General features: G+C 41.2%; 1 protein-coding gene across 2 annotated transcripts in view; it reads left to right on the top strand.

The window, feature by feature from the left end:
* Positions 1 to 8,637, top strand: part of SGMS2 (sphingomyelin synthase 2) — a 55,626-nt gene extending 46,989 nt beyond the window's left edge. For both annotated transcript variants that reach the window (XM_044270130.1, XM_044270040.1), the window contains one exon: positions 7,837 to 8,637. In XM_044270130.1, coding sequence (XP_044126065.1) covers positions 7,837 to 8,040 — 204 coding nt within the window. In that variant the 3' untranslated portion in view covers positions 8,041 to 8,637. The remainder of the gene's footprint in view (positions 1 to 7,836) is intronic.
* Positions 8,638 to 12,164: the final 3,527 nt, after the last annotated feature.

Here is a 12,164-nt window from a genome sequence, read left to right as displayed (position 1 = left end):
ATCAAAGCAAAAGGTGGCTACTTTGAAGAACCTAGAATATGACATATTTTCAGTTGTTTCACACTTTTTTGTTATGTATATAATTCCACATGTGTTAATTCATAGTTTTGATGCCTTCAGTGTGAATCTACAATTTTCATACAATTATTTCATGAAAATAAAGAAAACTCTTTAAATGAGAAGGTGTGTCCAAACTTTTGGTCTGTACTGTGTGTGTGTGTGTGTGTATATATATATATATATATATATATATATATATATATATATACAAAAAACAAAGTGGCAGCACCGTCACTGGTGTAGACAAAAGGGTGCAGCTGCCCAATATGGATATAAGCCAATCCAAATAGATAAAAATTGTTTAAAAAAAAGTGCAGCACTTCAGAAAGTAAAAAATTCTAAAAATTACTTTATTTACCCAAATGGGACATGTCCCATTTGGGTAAATAAAGTAATTTTTTGCATTTTTTTACTTTCTGGAGTGCTGCCCTTTTTTACAATTTTTATAAATATATATATATATGTATGGGTGTATATATTGTAGGAAAGCTATGTGTCACTGAGGTTCCTGGCCTCGGTGAGGTAAAAGCCAGTAATTTTAAGTGTCAGTGGCAACTAGTGCTGACTGACACTTTTGGTTATTTAGTGTGGCTGTAAAAGCCAATCCAGGCCGGCTCTTACTGGGAGCAGCCAAAGTGCAGGGTGGGTGGCTGTTCCCCACTTTCCAGGCCAGGTTTTGGTTAGGAATATAAAACCCAGCCAGCAGTCTGAGCTGGGGGCAGATTATCCTCCATCTGACAAGGAAGCTGTGGAGTCTGTTTTTTTGAGAGATCTAAGGATCTGTGCTGTGCTAAAGGGCTGGGAGCTGCATTCGGAAGCAGGCCCCTAAAACCTGTTGTGGACTGCTGCTGACAAAACCGCTGACAAGGTGAATGTTTTTTGTTCTGTGGACTTGCCTGGTGTGAATGAACACCAAGACGGTGAACTGTCATTTTGTTATTGTGTGAAAAAACACTGAACTGTTTAAGTTAAAGACTTTGTTTTTGCCTCTGTACTGCATCCGCTAATCTGCCTACCAGAGCAAATATATATATATATACACACACAGTGAGGAACAGAAGTATTTGAACACCCTGCGATTTTGCAAGTTCTAACACTTAGAAATCATGGAGGGATCTGAAATTCACATTGTAGGTGCATTCCCACTCTGAGAAACAGAATAAAAAAATTATAAATTCAGGAAATCGCATTGTATGATTTTTAAAGAATGTATTTGTCTTGCACTGCAAAATCTGTGTTAATATCTGGTACAGAAGCCTTTGTTTGCAATTAGAGGTCAAACGTTTCCTGTAGTTCTTGACCAGGTTTGCACACCCTGCAACAGGGATTTTGGCCCACTCCTCCCCACAGATCTCCTCTAGATCTGTCAGGTTTCTAAGTGGGACAACTTGCAAAATTGCAGGGTGTTCAAATACTTATGTTCCTCACTGTGTGTGTGTGTGTGTGTGTGTGTGTGTATATATATATAACCAAAAAACGGAACAGCACCTCCAGAGACAAATCGCAGGTGCAAGCTACCCGGCAATAATACAGCAAACGAATAAAGCAGCAGCACACCACTAAATGCACTAAGACTGAGTGAACAGGTGAATGTGTGAACAGGGTCAAATACATGATGCAAATACTTGCTAATAAGCAGTGAAGAAGCTCTTAGCGCATATTATTGATCAAAAATATGTCGGGCCCACCTACCAGACGACAAGGTAGCTTCCCAGCAATGCAACAATGGAGTAACAATGGAGCTGGACACTCCGTTTTAGAGTAGGTCCCACCTGATAAGAAGCTACCTTGTCGTCTGGTAGGTGGGCCCGACATATTTTTGATCAATAATATGCGCTAAGAGCTTCTTCACTGCTTATTAGCAAGTATTTGCATCATGTATTTGACCCTGTTCACGCATTCACCTGTTCACTCAGTCTTAGTGCATTTAGTGGTGTGCTGCTACTTTATTTGTTTGATAGATAGATAGATATGTATATATATCCATAGAAAAAAGGCAGCACTCCCTTCACATGCAGATATAAGGTGCCCGCGGTGGTCCCTCGATTCAGGACGGAAGACGGCAAAGAAAATCTGCAGCACTCCTTGAAATATAGAAAATGTGTTCTTTATTCACACTTGTCAAAATTCGACATGTGTGACTAAAGAACACATTTTCAATATTTCAAGGAGTGCTGCGGATTTTCTTTGCTATATATATTATATAATATATATAATAAAAAGTCTACACACCCCTGTTAAAATGTCAGGTTTCTGTGATGTAAAATGTGACTATAACCCCCTCATCCTTAAGAATACATCCATTTACTGCAGTACATGGGTGCATTCCTATGGATGAGGGGGGTTATTGTCATATTTAATATCCAGGTTGGTCCCTGAGCTCCCCTTCATATCCTGGCTGTCACTCACCCAGGAACTTGAGTTGGAGACGGGCCAGTGGACAGCACAGCATTCAGGGATAGCGGAAGGCCAGTATGAGTCCCTTCCTTCTTCCTTCCTAATAGCAGCGCTCCGCATAGCCAGGAGGGAGCAAGTTGATTGGTAGAGGTGACGGAGCAGCAGTTCCCGCTGGAGCTCACCACCAATCAGCGCGACATACAGGGCAGTAGTGCAGATGAGAAGGAGAATGGCTCTCCTCCTCCTAGGGAACAGAACCCGGCTGCGGATAGGAAGAACGTGCGTCTTATAAAGCGAAAAATACGGTGTGTGTGTGTATAATATATATATATATACAGGGCCGTCTTTAACAAGGGGCCCAAGGCACTAGGCAGCTGCCTCTTGAGCCCTGCTAGCCACTGCCCCGGGTGTCAGGCTGTCAGCTACACAGGAGGTGCTGCCATGCCATGCCTGCCGGCACTCCAGGCACCGTACTGTGAGAGCTGTGATTCTCTAGGACCTTAGATGACATCATCACCATGTGACCAGTAAGCTAGCAATATTACTGGTCACATGGCTATGAGGTCATCAAGGTCCTTTCTACCAGGAGTGTTGCTGTAGGATAAGTTTGCCTTAACTGTGGAGCTTTTTTTGTGAAGATTACATCAGAAAAAGGTGACAGGGGCTGTTATGCTAATATATTGTAAACTACTGTATACTGTGGGGGGCTGTATACTGTGGGGTACTGTATACTGTGTAATGCTATACTGCTGTACTGTATAGTGTGTGGTGCTGTATTGTGTATAGTTTGGGGTGCTGTATACGGTGAGGTGCTATACTGCTCTACTGTATACTGTGAGGTGTTGTATACTTTGGGGTGCTGTATACTGTGGGCTGCTATACTGCTCTACTATATACTGTGGGGTGCTGTATACTGTATAATGTGGGATGCTATACTGCATACTGTGGTGCTGTATACTATAGGGTGCTATACTGCATACTGTGGGGTGCTGGGGTGCACTGTAACACTAGGGTGAGCTGAGCCCTGGTCTCCTTCCTGCAGAGCGGTGCCCACTTCCAGCCTGAGCCCAGAGCACTGATCCTGAGCCGCTGGAGTCTTCAGAACTGGAAGTATTTACAGTCATTCACTGTACTCACCCAGGAACTTGAGTTGGAGACGGGCCAGTGGACAGCACAGCATTCAGGGATAGCGGAAGGCCAGTATGAGTCCCTTCCTTCTTCCTTCCTAATAGCAGCGCTCCGCATAGCCAGGAGGGAGCAAGTTGATTGGTAGAGGTGACGGAGCAGCAGTTCCCGCTGGAGCTCACCACCAATCAGCGCGACATACAGGGCAGTAGTGCAGATGAGAAGGAGAATGGCTCTCCTCCTCCTAGGGAACAGAACCCGGCTGCGGATAGGAAGAACGTGCGTCTTATAAAGCGAAAAATACGGTGTGTGTGTGTATAATATATATATATACAGGGCCGTCTTTAACAAGGGGCCCAAGGCACTAGGCAGCTGCCTCTTGAGCCCTGCTAGCCACTGCCCCGGGTGTCAGGCTGTCAGCTACACAGGAGGTGCTGCCATGCCATGCCTGCCGGCACTCCAGGCACCGTACTGTGAGAGCTGTGATTCTCTAGGACCTTAGATGACATCATCACCATGTGACCAGTAAGCTAGCAATATTACTGGTCACATGGCTATGAGGTCATCAAGGTCCTTTCTACCAGGAGTGTTGCTGTAGGATAAGTTTGCCTTAACTGTGGAGCTTTTTTTGTGAAGATTACATCAGAAAAAGGTGACAGGGGCTGTTATGCTAATATATTGTAAACTACTGTATACTGTGGGGGGCTGTATACTGTGGGGTACTGTATACTGTGTAATGCTATACTGCTGTACTGTATAGTGTGTGGTGCTGTATTGTGTATAGTTTGGGGTGCTGTATACGGTGAGGTGCTATACTGCTCTACTGTATACTGTGAGGTGTTGTATACTTTGGGGTGCTGTATACTGTGGGCTGCTATACTGCTCTACTATATACTGTGGGGTGCTGTATACTGTATAATGTGGGATGCTATACTGCATACTGTGGTGCTGTATACTATAGGGTGCTATACTGCATACTGTGGGGTGCTGGGGTGCACTGTAACACTAGGGTGAGCTGAGCCCTGGTCTCCTTCCTGCAGAGCGGTGCCCACTTCCAGCCTGAGCCCAGAGCACTGATCCTGAGCCGCTGGAGTCTTCAGAACTGGAAGTATTTACAGTCATTCACTGTACTCTACCAGATGTGTGGATTTTTTGTGTGTGTTGTGGTGGACGGCGTGATTGCCTGCTAAGGTGTGGGAAGGCAGGTAGTAAATTTTTGCCCATGGTCCAATCAATATTAAAGATGGCCCTGTGTGTGTATGTATGTATATGTGTGTATGTGTGTGTGTGTGTGTATATATATATATATATATATATATATATATATAATATATATATACCTGAGCAATTTCCTTTTCAAATGTGGCATTATGGCGCGCGTTCACAGGAACGGAAGGTAAGAGACAGGATCTCCAGCCTGCCAGCGGCGATCGTTCGCTGGCAGGCTGGAGATGCGATTTTTTTTTTAACCCCTAACAGGTATATTAGACGCTGTTTTGATAAAAGCGTCTAATATACCTGGTACTCTGGTGGTCCCTTTTGTTTGGATCGACCACCAGAGGACACAGGTAGCTGTGTAAAGTACCACAAAACACCACTACACTACACCCCCCCTGTCACTTATTAACCCCTTATGAACCCCTGATCACCCCATATAGACTCCCTGATCACCCCCCTGTCAGGCTCCGTTCAGACGTCCGTATGATTTTTACGGATCCATGGATACATGGATCGGATCCGCAAATCACATATGGACGTCTGAATGGAGCCTTACAGGGGGGTGATCAATGACAGGCGGGTGATCACCCATATAGATTCCCTGATCACCCCCCTGTCATTGATCACCCCCCTGTCGGGCTCCATTCAGACGTCCGTATGATTTTTACGGATCCACGGATACATGGATCGGATCCGCAAAACGCATACTGACGTCTGAATGGAGCCTTACAGGGGGGTGATCAATGACAGGGGGGTGAGCACCCCATACAGACTCCCTGATCACCCCCCTGTAAGGCTCCATTTAGACTTTTTTTTTGGCACAAGTTAGCGGAAATAGATATTTTATTTTTATTTTATTTTTCTTACAAAGTCTCATATTCCACTAACTTGTGTCAAAAAATAAAATCTCACATGAACTCACCATACCCCTCACGGAATCCAAATGCATAACATTTTTTAGACATTTATATTCCAGACTTCTTCTCACGCTTTCGGGCCCCTAAAATGCCAGGGCAGTATAAATACCCCACATGTGACCCCATTTCGGTAAGAAGACACCCCAAGGTATTCCATGAGGGGCATATTGAGTCCATGAAAGATTGAAATTTTTGTCCCAAGTTAGCGGAAAGGGAGACTTTGTGAGAAAATACAAAAAAAAAAATCAATTTCCGCTAACTTGTGCCAAAAATTTTTTTTCTATGAACTCGCCAGGCCCCTCATTGAATACCTTGGGGTGTCTTCTTTCCAAAGTGGGGTCACATGTGGGGTATTTATACTGCCCTGGCTTTTTAGGGGCCCAAAAGCGTGAGAAGAAGTGTGGGATCCAAATGTCTAAAAATGCCCTCCTAAAAGGAATTTGGGCACCTTTGCGCATCTAGGCTGCAAAAAAGTGTCACACATCTGGTATCGCCGTACTCAGGAGAAGTTGGGCAATGTGTTTTGGGGTGTCATTTTACATAACCCATGCTGGGTGAGATAAATATCTTGGTCAAATGCCAACTTTGTATAAAAAAATGGGAAAAGTTGTGTTTTGCCAAGATATTTCTCTCACCCAGCATGGGTATATGTAAAATGACACCCTAAAACATATTCCCCAACTTCTCCTGAGTACGGCGATACCAGATGTGTGACACTTTTTTTGCCGCCTAGGTGGGCAAAGGGGCACACATTCCAAAGAGCACCTTTAGGATTTCACAGGTCATTTTTTACACATTTTTATTTCAAACTACTTCGCAAACATTAGGGCCCCTAGAATGCCAGGGCAGTATAACTATCCCACAAGTGACCCCATTTTGGAAAGAAGACACCCCAAGGTATTCCATGAGGGGCATGTCGAGTTCCTAGAATTTTTTATTTTTTGTCACAAGTTAGCGGAAAATGATGATTTTTTTTTTTTTCTTACAAAGTCTCATATTCCACTAACTTGTGACAAAAAATAAAAAATTCTAGGAACTCGCCAGGCCCCTCACGGAATACCTTGGGGTGTCTTCTTTCCAAAATGGTGTCACTTGTGGGGTAGTTATACTGCCCTGGCAATTTAGGGGCCCAAATGCGTGCGAAGTAGTTTGAAATCAAAATCTGTAAAAAATGGCTGGTGAAATCCTAAAGGTGCTCTTTGGAATGTGTGCCCCTTTGCCCACCTAGGCTGCAAAAAAGTGTCACACATCTGGTATCGCTGTACTCAGGAGAAGTTGGGGAATGTGTTTTGGGGTGTCATTTTACATATACCCATGCTGGGTGAGAGAAATATCTTGGCAAAAGACAACGTTTCCCATTTTTTTATACAAAGTTGGCATTTGACCAAGATATTTATCTCACCCAGCATGGGTATATGTAAAATGACACCCCAAAACAAATGGGGTCATTTGTGGGGTGTTTGTACTGTCTGGGCATTGTAGAACCTCAGGAAACATGACAGGTGCTCAGAAAGTCAGAGCTGTTTCAAAAAGCGGAAATTCACATTTTTGTACCATAGTTTGTAAACGCTATAACTTTTACCCAAACATTTTTATTTATTTTTTTATCAAAGACATGTAGAAAAATAAATTTAGCGAAAAATTTATATATGGATGTGGTTTTTTCTGCAAAATTTTACAACTTAAAGTGAAAAATGTTTTTGCAAAAAAATCGTTAAATTTCGATTAATAACAAAAAAAGTAAAAATGTCAGCAGCAATGAAATACCACCAAATGAAAGCTCTATTAGTGAGAAGAAAAGGAGGTAAAATTCATTTGGGTGGTAAGTTGCATGACCGAGCAATAAACGGTGAAAGTAGTGTAGTGCAGAAGTGTAAAAAGTGGCCTGGTCATTAAGGGGGTTTTAGCTAGCGGGGTTGAAGTGGTTAAAGGGTCGACTGTTGACTTTAAGGATAGCTACCTTACATCTGGTGGCATTAGAGGCAGAGATTTCAGAAGAAGTGGGAGTATCATATCATTTATGTTGCTTGTATCGTAGATAAATAATAGATGGACATAAATAAGGTATCCCTATATAAGAGTTTTTTTTAAAGCAAAATAACTTTTACCTATGTTTCAGGCATTGAAGACTTCATCCGCAACTAATCTTCTTTCTCGGACTTGGTGGTTCCCAGTTTTTGCCTTCTTTGAGAAGAATGTTCATGGTTGCATTCCATGCAGCTTCTCCTGGCCCATCTCTTGGCCTCCCGGTTGCTTCAAATCTTCATGTAAAACCTATTCCAGGGTTCAGAAGACAGGGGAGGATGTTGAAAAATGCACCTAAACCAATGAAGAGACAAAAACTTAAAAACATTTTTTTTCTTAACCAAAGGAATATCTTCTTGTACAAAGAAGCTGTAACTGTAAATAACAAACTGGACCAAATGTTATATCTTTGATTACAAAGGTGGTTGCACACCAGATACACAAGTATCACTCGCCCTGTCTTTCTACACATTCTTTTACGATTGCACTACATTTTTTGGATCTCCATCAGGTGAAGACTGGCGAAGTCTAAGTATATGTTTGTGAACCCCATTGGGGTGTTTGGTAAATTGCTGTTAGAGAATGTGTTTATACAAAAATTGTCAACTCTTTATGGACCACTGACCTTTACCGCTTTTCTGTCATTTCTTTAATTATGTCCTTATGCGATAATTTGGGGGTCTTGTGTAACATTTGCGGGTATTATCTCAAATAAACACATTTAGGGTAAAAAGGGATAACAACCATTCTGACTCGGGTCCACACAGAATAATTGTACTGTATTGAGTTAAGGATTACCTGAACTACATGAAAACTAAAAAAAAAAAGTCTAAATTGTAAAATTTTTAAAACCTGAATTTGCCACAGCACAAGCAAATGTGTACCATATAGAACAGATGGACTTCTCAGAACTGTCAGTATTTGTAATTAAAGGGAGTGTGTCCATAGGTAAAGAAAATTACAAAGTTTTTATGTTAAACATAGTTTTAAAAAAAAAAAAAAAAACATTTTTTAATTTTCCCCCAAAATCCTGCAGTTTTTGCACTAGGCCTTATAATATGTAGAGAATTCCTGTTCTGTAGAGATCACTTTCAGCAGTCATCTCATCATCACAGGAAGGATTACAATGACAAACAACACCTTCTTATAAGTAAGGCTTGTTGCCTGACGGAACAGGAACAGGCTGCTGACAGTGTGAAACAAGCCTAACACAGAATCCACATTCATAATAGGGGATGTCACATCTTATCTATCCCCTTCCCTGCCCAATGACCTCTGTGTAGCTTGTGTAGAAAAGTGTCCCATAGACATCAAAATATGTCATCTCCTGTTTGTTGTGTCTGTGTGGCTGCCATATACCATATCTCTAAATGCTGTTAACAGCAGCTTGTGCAAGATGGCTGCCCCCATAATTATGTACAGAAATCACAACAAAAATATCTAAATTCAGGAAATTAAAACAGATTAGAAAAAGGAATATCTTTCACTACCTGGTCTTAAGTGGTAAAAAAATGTAGGCAACACATTCCCTTTATAGATTGTTCACCTTTGAACAACAATTACATAAAAAATTGAGTGTCTTTGATAATATATGTCATTATTAACCCTGTGTTACATCTTACAGTTGCAAGAAAAAGTATGTGACCCCTATGGATTTCTGCACAAATTGATCATAAAATGTGATCTGATCTTCATCTAAGTCACAACAATAGACAATCACAGTCTGCCTAAACTAATAACACACAAAGATCTAAATGTTGCCGAGTTTTTATTGCACACACTATGTAAACATTCACAGTGCAGGTGGAAAAAGTATGTGAACCCTTGGATTTAATAACTGGTTGAACCTCCTTTGGCAGTAAAAACTTTAACCAAACGTTTCCTGTAGTTGCAGATCAGATGTGCACAGCGGTCAGGAGTAATTCTTGACCATTCCTCTTTACAGAACTGTTTCAGTTCAGCAATATTCTTGGGATGTCTGGTATGAATCGCTTTCTTGAGGCCATGCCACAGCATCTCAATCGGGTTGAGGTCAGGACTCTGACTGGGCCACTCCAGAAGGCGTTTTTTCTTCTGTTTAAGCCATTCTGTTGTTAATTTACTTCTATGCTTTGGGTTGTTGTCCTGTTGCAACACCCATCTTCTGTTGAGCTTGAGCTGGTGGACAGATGACCTTAAGTTCTCCTGCAAAATGTCTTGATAAACTTAGGAATTCATTTTTCCTTCGATGATAGCAATCCGTCCAGGCCCTGACCCAGCAAAGCAGCCCCAAACCATGATATCTCCACCACCATACTTCACAGTTGGGATGAGGTTTTGATGTTGGTGTGCTGTGCCTCTTTTTCTCCACACATAGTGTTGTGTGTTTCTTCCAAACAACTCAACTTTGGTTTCATCTGTCCTCAGAATATTTTGCCAGTACTGCTGTGGAACATCCAGGTGCTCTTCTGCAAACTGTAAACGTGCAACAATGTTATTTTAGACAGCAGTGGCTTCCTCTGTGGTATCCTCCCATGAAATCCATTTCTGTTTAGTGTTTTACGTATCGTAGATTCGCTAACAGGTATGTTAGCATATGCCGGAGACTTTTGTAAGTCTTTAGCTGACACTCTAGGATTCTTCTTCACCTCATTGAACAGTCTGCGCTGTGCTCTTGCAGTCATCTTTACAGGACGGCCGCTCCTATGGAGAGTAGCAGCAGTGCTGAACTTTCTCCATTTATAGACAATTTGTCTTACCGTGGACTGATGAACAGCAAGCTTTTGAGATATGCAAGTCAACAATTCTTAATTGTAGGTCTTCTGAGAGCGCTTTTGTGGGAGGCATCATTCACATCAGGCAATGCTTCTTGTGAAAAGTAAACCCAGAACTGGTGTGTGTTTTTTATAGGACAGGGCAGCTGTAACCAACCCCTCCAATCTCATCTCATCAATTGGACTCTAGTTGGCTGACACCTCACTCCAATTAGCTCTTGGAGATGTCATTAGTCTAGGGGTTCACATACTTTTTCCACCTGCACTGTGAATTCATTTAATTATTTGTGTGTTATTAGTTTAAGCAGACTGTGATTGTCTATTGTCTATTGTTATGACTTAGCTGAAGATCAGATCACATTTTATGACCAATTTGTGCAGAAATCCATATCATTCCAAAGGGTTCACATACTTTTTCTTGCAACTGTATATGAAAGTTCAGAGCTGTACTCACAATTCTGCTGGTTGGTATTGGAAACACTCAATCTTATTAACAAACACGTCACTAACAGCTAAAATCTCTTATGTTAACTTAGGAGGACATCTATTAAGACTGGTGTTTTATACTTCGGTCCTAATCGATGCCCCACTGATATCAGATGCCCCACAACTTTAATAGTTTTGGTGCATCTGTGCACCAGCGCTGAAATTTATATCGGGAAAGGAGCTGAGGTATATTTCAGGTATCATCAATTACAGTTTCCAGGTTGGTCCCTGCACCACCCACCCTGGAGACCACCCAAAGTTACAAACTCTTGCATTTAGGGCAGATTTTTGATGCCAGTTTTCTGAACTAAAAGGGTTGATAAAAGCTGCCCTATGTGCTGTGTGTGTGTGTGTGTGTGTGTGTGTGTGTGTGTGTATGTATGTATGTATGTATGTGTGTATATATATATATAATATATATATATATAATGTGAAGGGATGCTGGGAGATTTTTACCTCCGAAGCCTGTAGAATGGCAGCTCTGAACTGTAATGCAGACTGTAATTCGGGGTCAGTGCTTACAAATTTATCCAATGGTGTTCTAAGGTGAACATGTACTTTTAGCTTCTAAAGCTTACATATTTTTAGTGGTACTATCAAATTTTTTTTTAAAAATATATTAGAAGTCAGCACACATTGCTAATTTTGTGAATAAGTATTAAATTAAATGATTTCCATTTATGTGTATGTATTATACTTTGCATTTATTGTATGTAATCCATTCTATCCAGATATCCAGGATTCTTCCTGTTATACAAGAAGAGAATACTGGAAGCGTCATAAACAACTACCTGTACTGTATGCTATTTTATGTACATTGTTTACTGTTATTTAACACTTTTTATTATTTTTATTGAATAGCATTGAATAGTTTCATGCAAGTAAGTATTTGTATTTCAAGATACAGAATTTGCCCATACACATTAAGTGGAAGTTGATGAAAATGGATGAGTTCAATAACGAGCCATAAAAAGTTTTAGTTGGCCAATGACACATCCTCGTAGCCTGAAAATAAGTCTGCAATGTTTGACATTTCTAGCCAATAGTCAAACGAAAGATCTTCCGCTCCTAAGAAGTATCTTTGATCCACAAACCTATAACGGAACGTTCCCAGAAAGAGCTTTCATTCTTTGCTCCATGTCTTTGAACGTGTACAGTATGGTCAGTTTGAACGACTAAATGG

The sequence above is a fragment of the Bufo gargarizans genome, chromosome 1 (assembly GCF_014858855.1).
Source record: "Bufo gargarizans isolate SCDJY-AF-19 chromosome 1, ASM1485885v1, whole genome shotgun sequence".
NCBI classification, from domain to species: domain Eukaryota; kingdom Metazoa; phylum Chordata; class Amphibia; order Anura; family Bufonidae; genus Bufo; species Bufo gargarizans.
The sequence above is the reverse complement of the archived record's forward strand: the minus strand, read 5'-3'. Positions and strand labels throughout refer to the sequence as shown.